The following is a 26,377-nucleotide window of genomic DNA, read 5'->3' on the forward strand; positions in this document are numbered from 1 at the left end:
TCCCAGTTATAAGTCTTAATAAAAATGGGAAAAATAGTATTCCCAGTATCATTATCTGGTAATAAAAATCTGCAGTTAGCAGGCTGCAATTAAAAGGTAAGGTAAAATAAAAAGGAAGATGGCTTGTAGAGCAAAGACTCTGCAGGCTGACTGGTGTGAGCCTGGCACTATCAAGGTTTATGACATCTACCTCCTACCTCGTCTAAAGGTACATGAAATATTCATTCTACTTGCCTATAAAGTCTCTTCATTGTGATACTATAAGCATATTAAATTAGGTAACTTGGAAGAAAGTGGTTTAGATTTTAGGGCTCTTATAAAAAATTCTGTGTGGAAATGACTCAGTAACATTTCTCTTTTAAAATTCCATTTCTGAAATGGTTGCATGAAGATAATCCTGACTACAAATACACTATTTGCTGTCCTAAATTCATTATTTACTGACCTGCATTGGTTTAGAAACTTTAAAATCTATGCATACAAACATTTGTTAAAATAAAATTAAAAAAAAAAAGGAAACAAAACTCAGCTTTTTTCCCCTCTCCATTTGCTGAGATTGCATCTTATGACTAGAACAGCATCTTTGACCTCTGCCTTATCTCCTTCATAAATACACCATCACGTCAAAGCCTGATATGACCACTGGAGCATACCACTGCATTTACAGAATTTCTGCAAAGGAGTGTTCTACTGCATAAAACTAACTCCCTTCTTTCCATTCTTCACTTGTTGCCAGAATAACTATTAAGCTAATGTCTTCTTCCTAACTGTTTGTGTACCATTCAATGACTTGTAAACTACTGGGAAATGAAAATGCACTAAATTTATTGAAGTCAAAACTTTTGGTCTAAGACTTTAGAAGGCCTTTGAGGGAATCAATGAGAAGTTTATGCCTCTCCCTTCCACTTACTCACAAATATTGAACAAACTACAAATTGGTTAGGATGTAATATTACCTCCTCTACTATCAGAGGGCTCAAATAAGAAGGACAGTATTATTATTTTGGGGAAATTTGAGAAGTATCCTAATACATGCAGAAAGCTAAAGTGTAGTGCAAAATAATTTTGAACACTAAAAACCAAGACATAAACATCCAAACAAGCAAAGGGTTTACGAAGAAGAGCTTATTTTTCAGGCCAAGATCTACTATGAACTAATCATTAACTCATTCACCATCAGACACCGGAAGGATTCCAAGCTGTGCCTCGTAATATTCCATAACAATGACCCACCGAAGGAAGGTCACTGTAAAACAATTATGCAAAGACATATCTATAAACAATACCTAATTTCAGAACATTACCAGCAGACTGCAATAGCTACAAACATAACATGTGGCAAATGCAGAATCAAGTGGTAAATATTAAAGCATTAAGTGAGGTGGATATGCTTGGTGCCCCAGCAGGAATAAAAAAAGAAACACAACATTCAGGAGGACATTATATTACAAAAGGTGTTTTTGAGGAAACTTCAGGTGAGTTCTCTATGGATGGCTGCATCCTACTGCCTTGCTACCCCAGCAACAGCAGAAACAATATTTTGCTATTTTATGTAGCTGAAAATAAAATAATTGTGTCAGAATTAAGTGAGACATGTACCTGGAAAGGTGAGGGCACCTGACTAGTGGAAGAACCAAATGATGGAGGAAAAAGCCATCAGTATTCTGTTTTTCACTTGATTTGGAATTACGAATAACATTTTTTTTATACAACATTTCTTTAAATATCAATTTGATTGATATTTAAATACTACAATACTATTAAAAACTCTTATCAATTTATTAATTGTGTTTTAACAATGAGCCAGTATGTCTTTCCTCCAGATTTCAAAAACAGAATATCTACCCGTCATGTGATGACTCAGGCCCAATGTCTTCGCTACTGTATCAAATATAGCTGGAACCAACATTGTTTTCACACCTAAAAGGGATACAGAATGATACAAGTTCTCAGCCTTTGTTTCTATGCAATACTTTTACTTTCAGAGTTTACTTGATACAGTGCCTTATAAATTATAAAATTGCATTTAGCAATTTCTTTGATATATTTACTATTTGCAAGCCACTCTGCACAGTCTACCAAAAAGAATGAAACAGCTAAAATGTATTTCTTTAAATACCAGTCTTTCACTCGATAGGCTAACATACATGCAAACTAGATGTTGTTCATACCCTCCTCCTTCCAGAAATAGGAGGCTGCAACTCCTTCTACATGCTAATAAGTACTCCTATGGGGTAGGACCCAATCTGTTACCTTCCAATCCCCAATTTCAGTTTACATATGAAAATCATCCATTCTAATATGAAGAAAAAGAAAAGGTATTCCTCAGGACAGCGCTATGAACAGGGAGTAAGTGATCCACCATTTCTATACCGCTCTGCCTTTTTTACAACATGTGCTTTACATGCTCACCACTACAAGCTGTTCAACTGAAAAAAGAGCCAGCTAGTTGACAAGTTATTGTCAAAATACTGTCTCATGGAGATGACTGTACATTAGTCTCAAATATGTTCCCATACTATCTTTAAAAATCAGACAAAAGTTTGGTTTTTAACCAACTGATGCATATTCAGCAAGGGGAAGGTCAACAGAGCACACACTTGGAAGGGAACTAGGAAGTTAGAAAAGTGAATTGATAAATGACCTCTAGAATCACTTTTCATCCTAACTGTATCTAAAACAGGCTTAAAATGATTAAGGAGACTTTAAAAATATCCTAAAAATGTTTAATGTGATATTCATGGTCATTATTTAGGCATATTTGCTTTCTAAGTTTTCCAATTCGGAAGTGCTCCTACAACATATTAAACTGAGAGCTTAGTAGTTTGTAGGTAATTAATTTTTTCACTTGTGGATCTAGAAAAGGTTCTTGCATTGCACTGGTTTTCTAGCCTTCCATCTTTCAGGCCTCCTTCCTTCCTTCATTTCAAAGGGTATTTCATTCAACAAGTGGTAGTGTTTTATTGTCAATTTTTATAAGCTAAATTTTGGTGGATAAAAAGTTCCTACTGGAACTGCTAGAACCACTCCCCACACCCCATTTTACAAGTTTTCATCTAGGCTTTGAAACTGTGTGCCCTGAGTCAGCACAAAGGTGTTCTCATCTACCTGAGCACAGAACAGTATCAAAATGTGTAACATTTCAGGATGAATTCTTTTCAGTGACACAAAAATTGGAACAACTCAAACACATGACAAGTGGTATCCAAACAGACCTACTCTCAGCTACTTCATATATAAAAAATGAACCTCCCTCTCTGAAAGAAAACAGATGGATGAGAAGTTTTTTCCTAAAAGGAAGTAATCTGCTTATTTGCTTAGGGGCACATACAATTACATTTCATGGACTGTACCACTCAACCATGAAAAAAATGTCCTTAAATGATCACTGTGAAAGCTGTATATAATGGGATGAAAGTTAAAAATGTTCTAAAACTTCAGAGAATATATAGATATGACTAAATAGCTGAAATCAGTCAGACAAATGGGGTAAACACAGCAAATAAAACTCTTTTAGGAAGGTAAATCCCAAATAATTGGTTGGATTAACATGCAGAGTCTTGTGTCTCTCAGTTTAATGATCTCTACACTACAATTTCTGTGTCTAAGAACAAACAATGCAAAACCTCATGACTGAGTTACCTCTTTATGATCTGAGCAGCAAGTCCTCATAATTGCTACTCATCACTATGGTATGCACAGCACTTCTGACAAGAGCAATACAATCTGGACCTAATTTCTAAATGTTCTCGCTTCAGAGCTTTGCCACAAATTGTCAAAATGCCCACCACTGCCCAAAGATTCATTTCTCTGTTGTTCAAAGACATCGAGTTTTTTACCCAACCTCAGGAACTGGAGGACCACCAAAGTGCTCTCTAATACTTTTTACATGCAATTTCCTCAACATCTACAGGTATACAATTGTACTCCAGTCTTGATAAAAGTCAGCCATGAGATCTTAGATTCCATGGTTATGGTTTGCTCTTCCTAGCTCAATATTTTTAGCTACTATACTAGGCTAAAACCTAAATAAAATCTCTACATCTAGATCTCCACTTCAAAGTCTCTTTATAACTGTGTGACAGGAACTTATATCGCACTCCATCCTTCTAATAATACCTGAAACATCCAAAAATGCTGAGCAACTAGAGTCCTGCCTGACTCTGGAATAAAGAGTGACCACCGACTCTAAAACTTGAAAATCTAAGTCAGGTCCACTAAAAATCCTGGAAATTTAGTATGGTCTCTTGACTCTCTGATTTAAGATATAACAATGTATGTCATCATCACAGTGTTTCCAGCATTAGAACATTATTTGGCCTCTGTAATATGCATTACTGAATTTCTTATAGCACAGTGATCTATGAGCCCTACCCCTTAGCTCTGCAGATCAGCCCCACCTGTCTACCAGAGACATAAACCTCAATCTTCCCACTCAGCCTTTCTGTTATCCTCCGCATATCTCTGCTCTTCTTGGAAGTCGAGTTCTCCAAGACACTTTGTAGGCCTGAGTGGATGCCAGGGAGGTGGCAAAACCAGAATTAGTTCTTTATCTCTTGGACTGGAGAGGGCATACCTGGGTCTTCACAACCTTTTTCCTCTCTCCCTAACTTTGTGCAAGACGTGAAAAAGAATATGTTCTGTACAAAGCTGATATAGCCACTCAAAGGAGCTTTGCTTTCTCCACTATTTAAAAATTCTTTTAGTAAAGCTGAAGTACAGACCATCAAAAACTATGAGCATACAGGGAGATCTGGTATTTCCTAGCAGCTATCCAGATTTGTTACCTTCAGAGAAGATAAAACCACAATGACTTTGGATAAATTGATATCATGAACTGGTTTCATTAGAAACAAATATGCTACCACACACTGCTGCATCACATACAGTCTCTTTTACGACAATGAAAAGTGTAGACAAAATCTGAAAGTTACTTGATAACGCTGGTTTGAAAATCACTTACATGAATGAAAAAAGCACAAATTATCCCACAGAAAACTTCTCAAACAATCAATAAAGAAACTGTCCAGAAGTGCCTGTTCATAAAAAGAACCACCTGTAGCAGGAACAAATTCATGGCAAGTAAAATTGGAGTAGACCCACAAAGAGCAGAAAAAGTTAAGCTCTGTGAGCTCACAAAGCTAGAATAGGGTAGATACCTTTCAGAAGTATTTTATTTTGAGGTGCCCCTTGCCAACTGTGATTCTTCATGTCTAGAAATGCTACAATACCATAACTGAAAATGGATAGCCAATTCTGTTGTGTCCTGTGTGCTCCAAAACCTAGACACAAACTAAGGGAATTTTTTTAAAACTTAAGACAGCTGAAGTGTCCCCACGGACACTTTCAATCACCAGACATTCATTCCATGCTCTTTTCACTTTCAAAGAGTCTGAATTCAAACTTCCAGACTGTGTGGATTTGCATGTCAGCAGATAGTATTTGGAAAGCACCTGTTAACCTGCTGTTGGTCTTCCTATTGTTTGCACTGGAACATTTTCTTACTATATTTTGCATAACATTTCAACCTGTTGGTATTCTTTTATAAAGTGTCTGACCACACTTGGACATTCCTTAAGGTTCTGAATAGTCTCAGCTTGTCATAACTTCCTATGTTATGAGTATCATAAAAATAATTAAGAACTGCCCATACAGCATTTCATCAAAAACATCACAGCCTTAAATAGAGCTGCCCCACTTCTCACTCCTCTTCCCTACAATAAAGAAGACAAAAAAATAAAAAACCCCTGTAGTCTTAAAGCTGATTTTTAGAGGACATTTACAATACCATATATCTGCCTTCGCACCACCTGTCTCAGCATGTCAGACTGAAAGCTATCTTGTTTGCTTTTGTTGCACTGAGGCCATTTGAAAGTTTCCCTATTCACTGAAAGGAAGGGAGGGCAGGGAGAGGCAGAAATGATGGCTGCTTTGATTTAGTTGCCTATGAAGAATCTACATACTCACCTTTACAGGGAAACTCTACCTTGTTGCAAAATGCAGAGTCCATGACCGCTAAGAGTAATAGCCATACTAATTTTTTCAGAAAATGTTAAATTGGACTGCTGAGTATTAAGCAACTTTCTGACTTTACACACACAGTTGTAATTGAAAGAAAATGATTGTACCAGTGACTTAATAATTAATTACTAATTAATTCATTGCTAGGATTTGTCTGCCCTCCCAACTATTGATGTTTTTCCTGCTCTATTACGACACATATAAATATTAGAGTTCTGAAGAACTACTTAGGTAATACAGATGTTCACGTGGCCTTTGACTTCATAACATACTCATCAGCAGAACGTGCTGTAGTACTTTTGGCCAAGACAGTCAACCTTAGAAATTAATACATGGAAGACGTGAGGTTTCATTTCAGATGTTTCCAGATTCTATTTTCTTTCCAAAAGATCTAACTACAAAAAATCATTTGGCTGATAACAGGTCAACTAAGTGCCAGGTAGCAAAACTATTGATATTCTCTTCAATAAAATGTGCTTCAGTCAAAATTGCACTTTTAAGGAAGAAATTATTTCTTGTTATTTCTCTCTACATCCAATTCTTTGTAGTAAAATGAGGTTAATAATTCTGGTATGTACAAAATGCTATGACAATCAACATATGGAGATGAAGACCATGCAGATAGAATAAAACTTGTTCTTTTAGTAACGAGAGAAACTGCGGACCCACTGCAGACTTCTGTTAAAACTAGGAGATGACTCAGCTGTCTCCATTTAAGGCTATTTCATGCAGCAGCAGTTGCAAGAGAACTTAAGCCAAATTACATACTTCAGTTAATTATTTTTTTTTCACTTTAAGCTGTGTGACCTTCAGCTCAAAGATACGGTGCTTCGTTTTGCCCATTTATTACAATCCATTGAAAATACAGAAAGTTTTAGAATGGCAGCTACGAATAGATTTAATTATTTTAGAAAGTATGACTGAAAAACATTTTTCACAGTCACAGCTACAGAGGAATGGTCCACATTTAGAGAAGTGCAAATATATTCTGGCATTCAGCAATAGATGTCTACAGTACTTAAATCAAAATGTTCCAAGATAGTAAAGGTGGTTTATCATTCATACCACAATGTTTATCATTCATCAAATGTAAAAAATCTGAGTATTAAAGAACAGCAGCCAGCTTTTTTAAGTAGGGTAGTATGCAGAATTTGAGTAAAATCTTTTGCTTGTTAAATCTCCATGCTCATGAAAAGTCCCTGGGATAGCAGTGAAGACTGTCCTGTTCCCTCATTTTCCCATGCTACTTGTCCATAGTGACAGCAGCCTAGGAAGATTGCTGTTTCTAGACTTCTAGACCCAATTACTCAGCTAATGACAAAAGTCACTACTATTATGCTTAATAATTGCCTAACATTCTTCTACTTAACCATAAGGGGTTAGGCTCCTGTAAAACATACACAGCTTGAAAGAATTTAAGTTAAAAAAAATAAGCTTTATCAGCACTGGTTTCGACTCCACAGTTTATTTTTCTCTTTCCATTCTGAAAATTTCTTTCTCATGTAATCAAACTCGCCATCAAACTAGAAGCTACATCCTCAGTATCAAACACCATCTACACAACTACACATGTTATTTTAACATCTTGCTGACTAGCCATTGGCAATTAATTCAAGTTTCTTCCTGTAGTTTTTGGTATGTAGCTTCAATTGATACAATAATGGATTGTCAACATGATTCATATTTCCACTATAGTCAACATCTCTGCTCCACCTGAAATGCTCAACAACCACTACTTTACAAAGGGTGAGGTCAGACATGCAAATTCAAGGACTCAAGAGCTTTTACACATCTTCAGCTCCTGCTTTGTTTAATAATAACAAAAAAAAAAAAAACCTAGGGAATTCTTTGCCAAGACCATGTCAATTCCTTATTCTGCTTTTTAGTTCCTAAGATATTAACCACAAGCTGAAGTTTTCCACAGCCTAAGTAGAGGTTTTTAGTAAGAAAAATCTTAGCGTTTGTGTTGTCTTTTTAAAGATTAGGTAAAAATTTTACTTAAGGAAATTCAACAGTTCAAGAATTTATAGCTTTATCTTTGTCATATGTTTTACTATCTATTTTTAAGATTTATACCTAAAATATTAATTTTTAAGGTATTAAGTACAGGGAAGTTAATTCCTAATAAGTACTAATAAATACACTAGTAAGTACCATTTGAAGTTTCAATAAAATTTTTAATCAGAAACAAATGTTCTATAAAAATAAAATGTAGGGAAAACAACTTGCAGTTGTCCAATAAAGAAACAGAATTCTCTCCTTGGAAAACCTGGTCTAAGATTTTAAACTGAGAGGTACTCTCAAAAGGATGTCTCACAGATTACATACCTGACAGTGTAAATATAAGGAAATATCACAACAGTGCTGATATCTATTTTTAATCTAGAACAACCAACTATCATTATAGATTAAAAATTGTGTTAGGAAGATTAAACTACTAAAGTCACCTACACTAACTACTTTCTTTTTATGTTTCTCTCGCATTGTAGAAATTTAAGATAGTACTTACCCCAAGCATGGTGTTCTAAAGCATACCCCACCCCCAGCCCAATAAATTAAGCTAAAACCAAAAGACTTCACTGAAATTTATGAGGTATCATTAAATTATGTGAACAACTCTACCTTCAAGGGAAGGTTTAATTGAAAGGTTTGGTGACTATATTTTTACATTAAAGCCACATGAAACTCACACGGTAGCAAGATCTGTAATTTGAATTTATGTGGTGTTTATCTGCCCGAGGTTACCAAAAATCACATCTAACGTACCTTGGCAAAGAAGACTGTGAGGTGTGTTTCACTGCCAAGTATCCAAATAGGAAATTTTGGAGACTTCAAATAGGAACCAACCTAAAAAGACACAACAAAATCAGAAACACAAAGCAAACCCAGAAAAGTCACTAGTTAGTGACCAAGTTAATGAAAATTCAGTCAGTGCTCCGACAACTAATATAATATGTTCAATAAAATGACATAACTGTGTAAAATACTTAGGTTCCAATTTTGATCACTGATTGCTGTTTGACTTGGAAAACAACATAGCTTAGGATAATTAACATAGTTTAGGATATATAAGACATCAGACATTTATAAGACTGTGGTACCAATGATATCCTTCACTTCAACCGTGGTGACACGCTCCGAACACTGCACACTACTCCTATGCTTAGCAATACTAAAATCGGATGCTAAATGAGGTAGAAGTCCACTTGACTTATTAGCTGGTTTTGGATGAATCAATTCAGAATTGACATGTATTTAATAAATGAAGGGACAGCTAGTTACAGTCAACACACCAACATTCTGCCACCTACATTAACCTCTTTAACCCTGAGATAAGCTAAAGGAATTCAATAGAGATTGAAAAGACAGCAAAGAACAACCAAAAAGGCTTTTGAAACAAAGAGTATTAATACTGTTTCAAAAGCAGCCTTTGCTTTCCCTATTAAACTGTCTTTATCTCAACCCATAAGTTTTCTACCTTTTACCCTTCTGATTCTCTCCCTGATCCCACTGGTGGGGCAGTGTGTGAGTGGGTGCATGGTGCTTGGCTGCTGGCTGGGGTTAAACCACAACAGTAAGGCACAAAAGTTCTCAAGTAAGAACCTGAAATCAAGAGATTCTGTGTCACAACAGGAAGAAACAATATGGACTAGGGCGTCCATCAGTTACTTTCAGATGTTCAGAGATAAACACATTCACAACAGGAAGCCACTTTGGGACCTCACAGTTTTATAACCATCTACATAACTTGCATTAAGAGTTATTTCAGTAAAAACATAAGCTTCTAACTAGCTATAATAAATGAGTGCAATAAAGTTCTAATTTAAGTAGCATCAAACAACATTTACTCAATAAGATGCATTTAACAATTTTATTATATTTCTACTATTTTAATATATTAGTCTCAGTTTTAATTTGAACATAATTTGAAAGTTAAGATCTCAAATTGTACATTATAAAGCTTTCAGTAAAACTGTTAAAAAAAGCCCACAACACCTTAATGAAATAAAATTTTTAAATTATATAGAAAACAGCTTACCTTACAATATCTCAGAGATTCCATCAATGTCAAAAAGCCTACTGTTGCCTGTTTGTGTATGCCAAGAAGTTCTGTTCAAAACAAAACAACATTTGTTCGAGAAAAATCTGCAAATCCTATTTTAACCCATTTTTTCTTACTTTTTAAATTAGTCAAGTAATAACTTTAAGGCATGCACTTTTAGTAACAATGGCAAATCATTAAGGCACAACCAAAATTATAAAGGTTTAATAACTTCCCTCTCTATAAAGTAAGAGCCAAACTCATGGTTTTAAAAGCGTACTCTTGATAGCCTCTTTTCAAAATTTTTTGGAATTAGTAGGAGATGAAGTACTTTCAACTTACACCACAATTATTCTCAGAAAAACCTACAAAAAACAGCTATCTTGGAGAGGAAAAAATCCCATATATATGCACATATGTATTTTTCTTCCTCCCTCCCTCTGTTTTTTTTTCTTAAAGAGTTCCTTGGCCATATTTATCTAAACATTTCACATTCTGAGTAATAAAACACAATTTTGCAAAAAAATAGTTTCATTAGTAGGAAAATTAATTTGATTTTCTGTACTGACTTCCACTTAATGTATCATAGAACTCTCAAACACACACACAGCTGTCAGGAATAGCTCAAATATTTATGTACTACTGATTGAAAGAGCACTTACAGAGCCTTATTTGAGGTTCTCTAATAAAGAACGAGAAAGTACTTCAAAATTCAAGCTTTGAAACGAATTATAAGGATTTGGAAGAATGTCTGGGCTTACATATACATCATCTCAACAGTTCCAAGTACTGTCTGCTTGGAACAGCTCTGCTAGGTCCCCAAACACTGCCTAAACAAGAGCAACACATACCTGGAAACATACATCATGATCAATTTAATAAGATCTGGATTTCCTTTTTTTCCAGTGAACATTGACTTTTGCATTTGAAAGTTCCCTCTAAAACACCAAGTTGCAACTATATTTTTTAACATTGATGATTCATGTACAACAGCATAAAACTATGAAGTCTTTATGAGCTAAAGCCTCAGGACAATAGCAAGTGTAAGAAACCATTCTAAATCTTAAAAAATTCTGGACTGGAAGAAATCAACTCTGCATTTCATTGTAACTCACAGCACTAGGCATGGTATGCCATGCTCCCTTCACCAACTCCAAGCTTACTGAATTTTGCAACAGTGCAGAACAATTATTATAGTAGTGGTTTAACTTTTCCCTCCACTGTTAAGTGAAAAAAAATTCATGCAACTCGGAAAATCAAAACCCAAAAAACTTACAAACTTGTTCACTACCTTTGTGGCCTGGAAGCACAACTCCTTCCTTAGAGTGTTGGCTATACATATTAAAAGGCTCTTGCAGTGCAAAATTCTTTGATCTGAAACTGTGCTTTCATGGATTATCTTCAAATTTGCTTGGAATTAAAACATTCAGGGGTGCACAAAAACACTTTGCAGAACCCCATTATCTCACTGACTTATAGGTGTGTTGCTATAAATTGCCCTACACTGAGGCAATTCATCCTTTCTTTGAGCCGAGAGCAAGAGGAGCTATAGCCCAACTGAAAAAAAATAGTGAAGGATCCTTCAAACTAGTGAATAGCTATCATACAGAAACAGTACATTTATATGTGCAGTGACAGGAAACAAGTGGCAAAAGTAAGCAATAGTACGTTTAAGAAATAATTTTACACATGACATATATTTCTTAAAAATATCACATGTATTTCTCTAAAACAAAAATCAATGTAAGGTTCAGTCTGCTAAACAAAGGCTTCAGGTTTAGGATCCAATGCTTGGAACAGAACAATAAAGCCACATATAAACAGTATTTATTATTCAGAAAATTACTTTAAAAAATTCTATGATTCTATTATCACGTACTTTGTTCCCCGACAGATAACTACATGAGAACTCTGACTGAAAAGGAGAAAGATGGGATTCTGGGTACAACAGTAGCCACAGAGTGTGAATATCCTGAACAGTTAGTAGTTCAATTGATTGTCTGGAAGCTACTACGTTAACTTCAGCTTGTAGTCATTGGTGTCTACTCATGCCTCCTTCAGAATTAGCCAACGGAGAAGACAGACACAAAAGCAAAAATCACTTCTGGATGACTTATGAGCAAAAAAAAAAGGAAGACTAGCTGTCCTCAAAGTTCATCCTGCGAATATCCTCACTCCACAAAAAGAAAAGACCCCTGGAAGAGATCTGATAACACCACAGATCACCTGCGAAAATCAATAACTATGCCCCTTGCAAGAAAGTCAGTTTCTCTTTTTTGGAAAAGTATTTTACAAAGTACTCAAATTTTTAAACACATGGAAAAACGGAGCCTTTAAAAAAAGTCAGGCCCAAACTACGGATGGTTTATCAGTCAAACTAAGGACGTGAGGATTCTGGTACCAACCGCACCGGCACATCGCCACCCAGCGGCGACACCAAACACCACAAACACCGGGCACTGCTTGGGAAAAGCAGTTACAGCCTCCTCGGAACCCACAGGAAATTGATACACTGCACATAAGAATGACAGTCCTGGAAAAAGCAGAAAAAATCTACTTCCCCATATCTTACCACTGTGGATATTTGTGGCAGGAGAAGCGACTACAATAAGAAGAAAGGTTTAAAGGAGAATATGTAGACAGTCAAAGAAGAGGTATTTTTACCACTGGTGGCCAAGAACAATTCCAGCTAATAACTCCTACTGTATTTGGAAAATATGCAATAGTGTAAAAGTCAGAGCTCTAAGTACAATCTGCAAACTACCTGGTAATTCCTCAAGTTTGGAATTCAGTATGTTCTTTGTCACTGCTAAAATTACTGACAGTACCTTTAAAGTGGTTTATAAACTATTTTAATGATTTACTAATAATTAAAAACTGCTTATCTAAACAGCTGAACAAGAGGTCAAGTGACTTCAGATAACTTGTGAATAAAAAAGTCACCAAACGTATTCAGTCCTTGTTATTTTGACATCTGCAACTCTTCCAGATGACAAACTCACAGCACTGGCCCGAAAAAAGCTGAAGGGTACAAAGAGACACAAAATACAAAAGAAACGATGGAAGAAAAAAAGATGACAAAAAGGATTGTTAGCTGCATCCAAAATTTAGTCTTGTCTAAGAACTTGTGAACAGTACTGGTTGCTCCTTCTTTTTGATAGACTTGATAGATCTCTTGATCAGTTGATAACAGATATGATTAGAGACTTAAGACAGTGAATAAGCTGGTTTTGACTATAATTATCCCAAGGGCTTGAAGAAAATGGAGAGCTCCCAATAGTAAAGTCCAATTACTTGACTGGTCAAAAACTAGCAGGTCATATAACACCAAATCCTCAAGAAGTACTACAGATCATTTTCTGCTCCCCCAAAAAAGAGAGAGATGTTTCTTTGGGAATTCTGCTTCTGGATTTTTAGGGCAGAATTGACTGAGAATCTAAATGTGGAATATTACTCAGTGCAAAATGAGTTCAGCATTCTCAGAAAAGGAAAGAATTCCAACTTGAAGAACTACGGAATAAGGCCTGCCACAAAGATAATCAGAAAGACAAAAAAGGGAATGAACTCACAGGTTTCATAAACAGTTTACTGAATTGCAGAAGAGAAAATTATCTCCATGTAAAGGAAAGCTGCAAGAACAATTCAGATTGATTGACCATAATCTAAAAATTCAGAATGATAAAAAATAATCTAACTATCAAAAAGGGGAAATTAAAAATACTTAAGAGAACACACAGATAAAACCCAGAAGGCTAATGACAACAAATTTCAGTTAGAAATAGGGGGGATAAGTGACAACAATATTTTATACATGCAGCAGGAATCAGGGTAGGAATTGAGTGATAAAACACAAAATGAAATGAGATAAAGAAAATACAAGTATTGAAAGCCATCTGCTTTAATTAACAAAAAGGTATATGATATACCTTTATATACTCAAGATGAGTAATGATGAGATAATGCCGTCGGCCATAAAAAAAAGAATAAAATTGGCTAAAAAACTGCATATAAGACAGGCCTGTTCAAGCTTCGAGATCTTAATGAAATTCATTATATAATACTCAAGTAGCTAGACAAAGTCAGTCTCTGAAGCACTAATGATTACCTCACATATCAAAGATATAGGAATTGTCAGAAAACTAGAAAAGGGAAAACCAGGTCCTTACCCTAGCAAAAACAACATAAAAAGCTAGAGGAGAAACCCACAAGAAAGGATGATTTTAAGCTCTAAAGGGTTAGTAATCAATTTGCATTACTAGGAAGAAAAAAAAAAAAAAACAACAAACAAAAAACCAAAACCAACCAAACAAAAAAAAGCAGCCACTATTGGCTCATCAATAATACACTGCAATAACCCATTCTGAATGCCCTGGTAAGAAGTCTACCAAATAGAAAAATGTTAGATAAAATACCCAAATGACATTCTATACATCGAAAAATACAGGTTGTAGGGAATCATAATCAAGTGCAAGTCTAAAATGTCTCAAAGGAGATTATACTACTCATTCATTGTCAAACCAGAGCATTTAACTTCAAGTCTTTAATGGATCTGTTTGGAACCTCAGTTCAACCAGGACTTGGGATGTTCCTGTCAGTCCATTTCTCTACTCTGATGTGGCTGCTCTGAACAGCAGCCCTGTCCCCAGTACTCTGGCCAACCTTCCCAACTTGCAGAGACTGTACTCCCTTCCATCATCCAGGTCATCAGGTACCTTATAATTTCAACTTGTAGCTGACAATCCTTTATTTCCAGATACTAACATGAGAAATTTCATGCAAGGATGTTTTATTTCCATTTGAAGTCTGCTTAAATCAAAGGGCAGTAAGCAAAGAGACTGTCCAAACAGAAATGGAGCATACTCCAAATCAGTAGGTCAGCGTCTCATAGTATGTAAAAATTACAAATAAGCATAAACTAGAATCAACTTACTCATTCCTGAACATTCTCTGTCTCCATCCCACACGTTAGAAACAGCATGTCCCGTCAAGAGCAGGTTAATCAAACTTTGGCTATATGACAGAAAGAAATTATATAAGAAATTAAAAGGGATGTATAATTTATTTCTGAAAATGTGTTTATGTCTAACAAATGAAAAAATTATTGCATTACCCAGCTAATCATTTTGGAACTATTTGCCATTAGTTAGCATGTGTTTGTAATTCAGCAACACTAATTATCATCTCCATTTTTCAACTAAAAACTTCATATAAAAATGTGGCCCTGAATTTGAGAATTATTCCTCTGAAGTTCAGCAATAACAGAAGTATTTCCTCAGAACTGATGCACTAAACGGAGTTAGCAGTGAAAAAGGCACACAGTTTTCAGTGTGGCTTTTAGTTAAAGTTATAATTGAATCTGTGTCATGTCAGTGATTTTCCAAAAGAATGATCAGTTAGAAAAACATAAAAAATTACCCCACGAAGCTATTTTAAGTGGTAGCTACCATATTTTGCAGCTTACCTTCCATGACCATAAACAGGATCTATCAATGGCTCAGTTGCATCTTCAATTTCATTTTTTATGTTTTCAATACCCTGCAGAAAAATTGCAAATATTTTTTCTATCTGAAGGAACAAATTAAAATATTTATACAACAACAGAATTCAATAGTAAAACATTAGGAGGTTGATGTTCTTATATGAATTGATAACTAAATGGGCAGCTTTCTCTTGATATATATAAGGAAGGATGTTTCCAAAACATGTAATTCTCAGGTCAGAAAAGGAAAAAACCAAAGCAAAACCCAAAAAGCAAAGGACTGAGCTTTTCAAGCATTTAGGCTGGAAATGTACAGCAATATGGGTCAAGATATCATTCCATACATTTATCTAGATTTGACTTAGTTTATCAGTTTATCACCTTTTACAGAAAAAGGGTTACAATCAAATTTCCTCTTAAAGAAATAAAAAAAACTCACACAAAAAATACCAAACAACCCACAAACCTTTGTCAGTATTACAGAATACAGAAAGAGTAATACTCCAAATCTGTTTGTCCATGCTGAATATTGATCCCAAACAGCATCCTTCAGTTCAGGGAAGCTTTTGAATGCTCGTTTGCTAAAGATAAAAAAACCAACAAACAAACAAACAGCAGAAAAGAAGAATGTATTTAGATGAAGCATTAGAATAGTGTCACAAAGCACAAAAAAGAATTACTAATACCTAATATGAAAATATCCAAGTCATAGTAGATCTGCTGTTATATACAGAATGACAGAGCAGCTGTTCTGAAGTTACTGTAACTGTCATAGAGTCATTAGTATTTACCCATCAGAAGATGATAAATAATTCTGGAGCAATATGCAAAAATGAATGTGTTTTTTTTATGCAAACACTAACCATGAAGATACATTTACTTGTGAAAGAGCTGGGTGGCTTGAACCAGTAATTCTACAAAACACTGTTACTGAAATTGCAAATAGACTGCATGCCACCAAAACAACATTTGCCTTATGTGTTCTGAAAGACATTCAGCCCATAAACAGTAGAGAAAAAAAACCCTTCTACTTAACCAGGTAAAACTATCTTCCAGGTTTTTGAAGAAATTATTACATTTCCCATCAGAATTTAACTTTGTTAGACTCTAGCTTTGGAAAAAGCAAAATGTTCACAACCACAAGTGGTACATTAACATTTGGGACACTATCTGGTTGTGAAATATGGTGGCTGCCTGGATGACAAGGTAACACCATGGGATCATATGTCTGAAAGGAATAAAGTAAAATAAAAGCAGAGGAAAGGAAGATACCATCAAGATTCCAGTGAAGCAATACACTTTCTATTTCTTGAGATATTTTGAGCTAAATACTGCTTTCAGAACATGGACATTAGTTTTTATTAATTTGAACTAGATCATACTCTCTGCTTATCTTACACAAACTTAGATATATTATTTTCTTTTTGATTTCTTGCACTTTTAGTAAGTTTTGTTTACAAAAGAAACAAACGTCTGCAAAAATATATCCACAGATAGGTTTACTCTGGCTAATACTTGAGATTTTTAAACTACCTTTCTGCATCAGTGGAGTATACATAGCATACAAGGTACACAAGGCAAAGCCAGTTCTGAAATCCACTGCTCTGCTTGCTCTAAAAGCAAATGCCAGAGCATTCATTTCCAGTGAGAAATACAGAAAAATTAAGTGGGTATCACAAGTCCAAAGATTGAGGGAGTGAGTAGGAGAGAGAGGGAGGGCAGGAAATTACTGTTTTGATAAGGTTAAAAAAAATTTCTATTCTCCTCTTTCTCTTTTCCTTATAGAGTAACGAGTTTAAAAAATAAATTATAGTTACTAATGATACAATAAGCAATGGTAATTTCAGTTCTAGTTAGCAACATTTTCCATCTCAGGTGTTTTCTGGAATTCTATTGCTCTTTATTTCCTCTTTGGGAACTTATTTGTCCACTCTGAAAATAAAAAGCTGTTACCTTTAAATACAAACTCACTAGAACTGTGAGCTCTCTAATTACACCCCAAAAAGAAAATAATTTTTAAAGTGTGAGTCTTTTATATGAAATAGTTTTACAAAAGTTTCTTATGGTATCTCAAATCAAGATGACTTTCTTTTTTAGTACATACATCACAAATATTTGAAATAGAAACATCTGAGAACATGGTGCATAAATATAGAGAATTAACATCTTTAACTTCAGTGTGAACCTTGATTGGCTGTGCTCACATACTTGAAAGGCACAAGCTACCTGGCCAATACTGCACATTATATTGCTCCAGTTTGATTTTAAAGCCCAATACTTACGCTTAAAATAATATTCCATTTCAAATGGCAAAATGCAAAGAAAAACCACCAAAACCCCCAAACCAGAATTTGAAATCGAAGTTTAACCTGAAATTTAACACACCAAGTTCCTCAACACACCCCTTTCAGGCCTGTGAATACTAATGTAACTTCAAAATATTGTATTTTAAATGTTCCAACATATTACTTACTGAATTAATGCATGAAATCGCTCAAAGCCAAGCTCTTCGACAGCCAAGGCAGCTATACACAAGAGACACTTTTCAGCACTACACATGGCAAAAAAATGACACAAGATACACACAGCAAGCTAGTATACTTTCAAGCTCTAATTATATTTTTAATCCTCCCTTGACATTTAACTGATTAGTATAAACTAATTTACTGCAACATTAAGATTCCAGCATACAAATTAGTGAGAACATTTCTATTTGGACTAATCAATTTATTAAAAGCACTAAGCCACTGGAGTGTATAGCCTTGGAAATATTTGTCAAATACTAAGCTGTTGATTTTGTACAAAACGTGGCTGTTACCAAGTCACCAAGCATATGCATACTAAGATATAATTTTGCAGGTCAGCAAGAAGTATTTCTTCCTAAAAAAGCAAGCATAATTATTTGGATCATTTTATTAATGTAGGTAAGCTGTATTTTTTCTTCAAATATACATTTCTGTTACTAAAATTTAGTAGGCTCCTTTCCCTTTAGTGTTCATTATTACAAATGAGTAGAATTATTCTATACAGTGTTACACATTTTGTTTTTAAACAAATTCTATTTTCTTTTAATAATAAACAGCCTTTCAAGTAAGTGTTGTGCCCAAGAAAGAAAAAAAATACAGCATTAGTGTCTTCCCAAGTTCAACACAGGCTTTATACCTCTCTTTTATCTTTTCTTTACCTTTCTGCTAGTAGAACAATACACAAAACAGATCTGCTTTCTGATGGAGGCCACTTTATGCTGAATATTTAAACAATGTCTGATCATCTAGCTACTGAATTTGACTGCATACAATTTAGTTAAGACCTGAAGCCATTAGGGTTAATACTAATGATCAAATCTTACCACAAGATTCCAGAAAGGGCTTTTTATGCCCATTCCAATTGTACTTTGACAGATGTACTTGATTTGCCTATGTGCAAATAAAACTGCTTCTCCAGCAATAGAATACTTTAATTTTCTACTTCAGAAATATGGCAGCAGCAGTCTTAAGAGTGTTAGTTTTTATCTGTTGAAAAACTACAAGGAATTGATAAAATTTGGTTACCACAGCAAAACTAGACTTAAAAAAATGTATTTGTAAGACATTTTTAAAAAATATGAAACAATGAATCCAAATTGCAGAAAATGCTGCAGAAACTAAACCTGCTTCAAGAACATATGTTTTTGTAAGCAGAAAGTTAGAGGGACTACATCATATAAAGCAATTTTGAACCTGGGAACTTGCACTACTAAAGCCAACACATGGCCAACAAGTCACTGCTATACACCACAAAAGCAGATGAAAAGTGCTATTGCATTCAGTAAGTGTGCTCGAATCCGCCTTTTGTTCACACAGCAGGATGACAGGCAGTTTCATTCTGTTACTAAAGAACAGAGTGAAATGGTAAGAGAATTACTATTTGAAATAAAGGGAAAGAAGTAGAAATTCTAAAGAGAAGTGTAGCTATACATAACCCAAACAATGCTAAATAGAGACAATACTTAATGGAAAGAAAAAGAACTAACAGCAAGAGAACATGAGATGTATGAGAAATTCATCTGTATAGAAGCTCTTTAAAATGATACTCTATCATGCTGTGTCTAACCATATTTCATGGGTTTATTATAAATACATCCCCATAATTAATTCCCAAATAGCAGTAGCCTGCCATATGGAACTGTATCTGTAACACTCCCTATCCTCCCAACTCATCTCTTAAGTCCTACCAACTATGACAATGCCAGTTTCTATTTTTATTGAGAACAGTAGCCAAGCAAGAAATAAATTTATTCTTCTGCACTAGTAGTTACACAACTCTGCATTAGTAACAATATCTTCTCCTCCACATCTTCGTCCCACACCTAACCAGGTTAAGAAGCTGGTTTACAGTTAAATAGCAGGACAGAAGAGAGGAAAAAAATCCCAAATCTAATGTGTCTTAAATCAGTAAGTGTATTGCATTATATGTATAGAAAAAATACAGTTTGATCTGTAGAGTACATACAAGAGGTACATTCAGTGTCTAGCAGGGAATGTAGAATAGGAACAATGAAAGAGATTAACGTTGGCCATGACACAAGCACACTGTTAGTGGTAAATGCATCCTGCTCTTCCTAAGCACATTCCATGATATTAAAGACAAGTCAGGCAGAACTTGGAAGACTTGTACAGAGGCATGAAAAAAGTAGTTATGCAATAGAATGGATTAGGTCACAAGTGTCAGTGTTAAGAGTTCTGAGTGTGTATTTAAAAAGACTTTCTGTTGAACATTTTCTACAGTTAAACATCTTTAGGACTAAGGCAATACATTAAAAAGCATAACAGTAAAAGCCTATAGACAACTAGGCTCTGTTTCACTTTCTCTTCAAAGGAAACTTCATAATATCAGCAAGAGTTTCAGAGACAATTGGAAAATCCACAGAAATTAGGAATTTGAGTTACAATTGCCTTATCTTGCAAAGGAAGATTCTTCTTTTTTACAGAAGAGTTGCAGAGACAATTTTCTGTATAATACTTTTTCTTACTTAAAAAAAATGCTCAGTTTGGAACACTTAAGTGCTGATATTCTGTTTTTTCAATTAAGTAAAGATTTTTATTCTTATTGTTTGAGCCTTCTAAAGCACATGGAGCGTTTGCTAGAAGCAGATGAAGATGACTTGTAACATAAAGAGCTCCAGCACTACTAATGGCTATAGCTAGCTGCACATGTATAAATCTATTTGTACAATTCTTACTTTGTAGTTATGCCACAAACTGCTGAATAACATATTCCTTCCATCAAAAGATGGCACCTTTATAGGCATGTTCTCATGTGAAGAGTTTTTCATACTTCTTAAGGGACACATTGGGGACAAAAACTAAAAGAAAAAGAAGCTTATCTTTTAACACATTAGATCTCTCCCATTAAAAGATTAATAAATAAATGTCTCTCCGATCATATGTGCACAGACAAACTTTCCATGTCACTGGCTCTGCAGCAGTTAGATATGACTGGATGCTGTATCTTAGTGCAACAGATGATGTTCCCTAGATCCTTGATGCCAGCAACCAATGAAGGAATCAAGACGTTTGCAAAAAGCAGGCAACTGAAAAATTCCAACCTACAGAAAAATTCTGATAATCTACTAGAAGGTGATTTAAGTGGTTTGGTACTGCACAGGACCAAACAAACAGAAAAAGGCTACTTCTCCATAGCAGGGGATCCAAAATATTTTAGAACAGATAAAGCACTGCAGAATTTCCTACAAAAGCTCCTCTGAAATAAAGCAACAAATGACAAGTTAAAGCGTTATTCCTGTGTTAGGAAGCACGGATGTTTCAAAATGAAAAATACATCAGGTGCCAATAAATTACAAAACAAAATTGAGAAGATTACAGAAATTGTTGAAATTCAAAAGAAACATGTATGTTAGAACTCCAGTGATAGATAGCACATTGCTCTCAATAAAAAAGGATCAATGTCTCTAATTACAAGAGAAAAAAATCTGTCTGTTGCTAACAGAATTACAAAGGCAAAAACCCCATCTGTGAATTAATAAAAAGCAGCAGTCCCTCAAAAACTATGTAATAATTCACTGAGTGACGGGTAATTGAGTATAGAAATACATCTTACAAGGTTGTTCCTCTTGACGACTAGATTCTGCAGGACTTTCAGAAATACTAGCAGTTTCTTCAGTTGTTTTTCCTCTTATCCATGTTGCCAGACAGTATGACTCAGAATTATCAGAGCAAGCCATTTCCAAAATATCACATAATGTATGACAGAGAAGGTTCTTCTGCTCTTCTTCTGAAAGATCAGAAACCTACTTGAGTTCAATTGCTGATAACCACTGTTGTATATAAGATACTAGTATCTTTTTTTATACATTAATGCTACCTAAATAATGGAGTTTAATAATGAGATAAAAGCAATAATGTTAACTGCTCTTTGACCATACTGGACCAAAGAATTAAAAAGTTGTCTTTAGAAAAATGTAGTTTTACATGATTTCTAATCCATTCTCTTTTTTAATAATAGATTTCAATTAAATATTTATAAAATGTAGAAGTATTATGAACAAGGACAGACCTCACAAATGGGAATTTAGAAGCATTTACTATACATATGACATGGGAGCACACTTAAACAAAAAGAAAGTGTGGAATATTTTAAATTCTTTGTACTAAGACATGCTTTACAAATATAAAATGGAAAAATAAAGAGGGGAGGAAAAGAGGTCTCAGTACCTGAACAGTCTCTCCAAGTAGACTTTTCACTGGTAAAAAGCCTCTTCAAAAGGAATGCCTTTGTTATCAAAGAATAAAATAATATTAAAATACAAAACACCAACTTTTACATTATGTCACAAACTTTATACCAAAGCATTTTTGCATGTTATTAGAAGGGTTTCAAGCTGCTCATCGTTCATGAGACCATGAGCCTGCACTGTTTACTGACTTTTCCCAATCAAACCAGCTACAAAGGTGGCCTCATAACATTCAACACTGTTGAGCTTGATCCTTCAGTACACCTCCAATGCACAGAATGCATATTGACACAAACACCTCCACATTCACAGGACTGCAGTAATGGAGTCACAAATGTATTTCAGGATAACTGACCAGTAGTACAAGACATCCCTAGTTACTCAGACAAAACCCTTTAGCAGTTAACAACCCCACCTCTTTTAAGCCACTGCAAGTCATAACTTGCTGATCAGGTTAAAGAAAACCTATGCATCTCCACATCCCTGCTTTGTTTTTCCATCAACACTAATGCTGCAATTAAAAAAAAGATATGCTCTAAGTTATAGAGAAAGAATAATGAAAGAACAAACTTTGAGAAGCAGAGTCTTGGTCTTTCTAATTACTCTATTAGATGCCATTTCAGTTAATCACAGTACCTCAAAAACAGCTGGTTCAACTTTCACTTCTTTCCTGACACACTCACCCTGTTTTCCCATCAAAGATCTTTTGCCCACCTTTTTAGTAATTCACAGCAGCAGCAGGCACTGCAAGATCTGTTTGATCCTTTCCTCCCTCCCTAGCTGGAACTCAGTTCACTTTTAATCATGCTTTAATCACTTGATTTCAAGGAAGTTGAACTACATATAAATCTGAAAAAAACACTGTCTATAAGAACATTTGATATGTTAAATACTTGGCATTGCCTCTGAGGAGCTGACTGGTCCTATTCTTTACTCTCTCCACTCCCCACAAATAAAAGACTTTTAAGTCTAACATCTGAGACCAGACACTCTGCATCTGGTTTTAAGACCACAGAACTAGACAGAGCCATACTGTGGAGTGTAATTCATAAAATTATTTTTTTAATTGATTGTTTGCCACTTAAACAAGCAGTGCTCCTTCCTGTAGTACAAGTTTTTTGGTGGGACCAGTGTTTAGAGTGTGTTGAAGTATCCATAACAGAGGTTATATGACAATTGCATTGTACACACCAGAGGTGCAAACAATTCCACAGCGTCAGCTGTCTGACCCAGATACTTCCAGTTCAGGATCAGATTCACTCTGCTACATTACTTCAATATGTCCCCAGTCAGTGGACAAGGCCTCCAATCAGACTGAGACATACCTGCAGAATTTGAATTGTCTTTAAGAGAAGTCAAGAGTAAGTTACCAGAAAAAGTAATCTGGCCCATGACTCAGAACCTGCCTGCCTCTGCAGGGTGCTCCTGGGAGAATGAAGAGCAGTCACAGTTAGACAAACTGCTCTACAGGTCAATTATTCTGCTAGGGCTTTGAAAGTATAACATTTCCCCTTTTATTACACAGCAAACCTTGTTAGGTTTGAAAATCAACTACCTCAAGTATTTCTAATACAGTTTGCTAAAGCAGTCATTGTGACACTGATACTACCCTTTTAGGCAGGGAGTTCAAGAGATGAGAAGGGATGAGGATTACTTTTACATCTGATCTTTTCCTTCTCCTCTGTATTCTGCATTCCCCACTTTGAAGTTACTTTTGCTTGGATCAACCTGCTGCATTTCCTCAAACAAATGTCTTTCTGCAAAATTATGGCTCAAAATCAGCCCATGCCCATCTCTGTTTTTTTATAGAGTTCTTTGTTTCCTCCACACTTCAGTTATGAAATCAAAATACAGCTAACCCTCCTTTTTTCATATTTATTTTAATTTCAAATATATAAAGAATAAATTTTGGTCTAATTTTAAACTATTCCTATAATAAAGGTATCTTACCTGTACAGGTGCTATCACTGCACAAGGGCCACCTTCAAATTGTTCTAATGCAGTTGATTCAGAGTCACTAAAGACAAATCCTGCCAAATGAAAAAAGATTATATTTAGTGAAACATGTAAATAAGAACATGTTTATGTATATTCCTTCCCTAACAGAAATGACACCTGATTTATTCACCTTTAAAGATGACGTAAGTTTTTGTTTCCCTGATAATGCAACAGAATATGGTTAAGCTATCTGAAGAAAAAAAAAGTCATGAGTCAGGTGAAAAGGACAGAAATTAATTATTTATCTCAGCAATTAAATCATAACCACCGAGCACCAACAGCTAAGCTTTTAAACAAAAGAATTTCTACTTAAACCATAGGTTTTATTTTATGATAGTGTACTTTTTATGGATACATTAAAATCTGTTTGTGATAATATTTTGTTTCACATCTGTAAAAAAAAAAATACATCTTTGAACCTTCACTGAACATGCATAATACATTTCTATTCCCTATGAAGGGCACACTATGCCTCCCACTGATCTAATTTTTGGCCTATCAGTGCGTCCTATTAAGACTGAAATATGCTGAGTAACAAATATTTTCTTGTAACCACTGACTCAAGCCCCTTAATGGTATTCTTTCACAGAAGATACACTAGGTTTATTGAGAGGCAACATCACCTATTTTCCCTCTCCATCTTTAATGTATTTGCATTTCAGAATTATCTTACAGTCACATAATAAAGCAAATGCCATAGAAATTACATAGAAATTGTTCTGCAACCATCTTGCCCTTAAACTTGTCTTTAAGATATGGGGATTCATAGCTTTCATTTATCATAGATAAATGCACATACATGGACAATTAATTTGATGAAGCTGATACATGGACACTTACAGTGAGTGATATTTTGCTGAGAAGATTGTGCCAAAGTGACTCTAGTCCAATGTAATCTGGAAACCATGCAACTGTAGTCAGCAACCAACAGGCAAGTGGGGGCAGGCAAAAATACACATGCATCTTTTCACAGACAGTGTCAGTCTCAGCAGAAAGAATATTCAACTGTTTCCCACAGTTTCTCCTTTTCCCAATTCTGTATCATTACATGCTGCCATATGAAAAGCATCTCTAATCCCTGGATATGAATTTGAGCTGGGGAAACGCATCCCCCCACACTACAGCATGACAGGTACATCACCAAAGTGGCAAGAGAGAACTACTGCACGTTTTGTAGGCCACATTTCATCACAGAAATGGTAGTTGTTTCACAACAATGTGAATTTTTTTATTCTAAAAAGGATCATTGTAGCCATGAGGTTTCCCCTGTATCCTGCAGAAGGTTCCAGGTCTGTTTTTAAGCACATGTGCAAATGTGCATTACAAAAATGTATTTTATATCCAAAACCCAGATGCATGCCAAGCCTACATACATAGATCTAGCTTCATCTAATGTAGCAACAAAGCTTCACTAATTCATACTTCAAGAAAAGTTTGCAGTAGTGTCATTTCACTCCTCCGTTAACATGTCCTAATAGGAAATATCACCAGTCCTTTAAACTTTCTGAATTAGTTTGTGCAGGCTTAGCATACTAAAAGGTAAGTCCTCCTCTACTTTGAAGCATTACTGCATGCCATCTAAACACACTGCAACAATAAGACTTTTTTAGTTGTTTTAATGATTCAGTCACTGCAGAAAAACATACTTGGATGTGGTACCATTAAACAACACTTTAGAAATCTTGAATTTGCTTCACATTCTTCAGGTTTCTTACAGAAATCATGAACTTTCTCAGTTTAACCCTGCCCTCTTTTTCACAATTGCTTCCTAAAAATAAAGAACATTGAGCATGATCCACCAGAACAAATACAAATTTGAGACAGACAAGGTAAAGTTGATAACACACAGAATTTGACAGAATACAACCACAGAAAAAATATTACTTGAAGAAACACGTGTTTTCTATTTACTTATATGCTTTTTAATGCTTAATAAACATAAATGTTCTAGAAGCTTTAAGAATCTTAAAGAAAAGTAGGCTTCAGATAGTATGGTCATGCTCTCTTTTAAAAAAGTTCAACAAAACCTGAAGTCAGCTCAGATAAAATTTCAGAAACCAGCAGTCTGAAGTCCAGCTGGATTCAAGTCTACCTCAGCCTTCAA

At 35.1% G+C, this 26,377-nt stretch overlaps 1 protein-coding gene across 1 annotated transcript in view; it reads right to left on the reverse strand.

Moving 5' to 3' along the window:
• Nucleotides 1-25,950, reverse strand: part of MINDY3 (MINDY lysine 48 deubiquitinase 3) — a 44,635-nt gene extending 18,685 nt beyond the window's left edge. Inside the window, exons 1-10 of the mRNA XM_029961864.1 lie at nt 25,920-25,950; nt 24,226-24,305; nt 22,256-22,313; nt 21,642-21,815; nt 18,016-18,067; nt 16,009-16,123; nt 15,525-15,598; nt 14,994-15,073; nt 10,061-10,131; nt 8,788-8,868 (exon numbers count right to left, since the gene is read on the reverse strand). Of these exons, the coding sequence (XP_029817724.1) occupies nt 8,788-8,868; nt 10,061-10,131; nt 14,994-15,073; nt 15,525-15,598; nt 16,009-16,123; nt 18,016-18,067; nt 21,642-21,815; nt 22,256-22,313; nt 24,226-24,305; nt 25,920-25,935 (801 nt within the window). The 5' untranslated portion in view covers nt 25,936-25,950. The remainder of the gene's footprint in view (nt 1-8,787; nt 8,869-10,060; nt 10,132-14,993; nt 15,074-15,524; nt 15,599-16,008; nt 16,124-18,015; nt 18,068-21,641; nt 21,816-22,255; nt 22,314-24,225; nt 24,306-25,919) is intronic.
• Nucleotides 25,951-26,377: the final 427 nt, after the last annotated feature.

This window comes from Manacus vitellinus, unplaced genomic scaffold (genome assembly GCF_001715985.3).
Source record: "Manacus vitellinus isolate BGI_N305 unplaced genomic scaffold, ASM171598v3 scaffold_3_pilon, whole genome shotgun sequence".
In the NCBI taxonomy this organism is placed as follows: domain Eukaryota; kingdom Metazoa; phylum Chordata; class Aves; order Passeriformes; family Pipridae; genus Manacus; species Manacus vitellinus.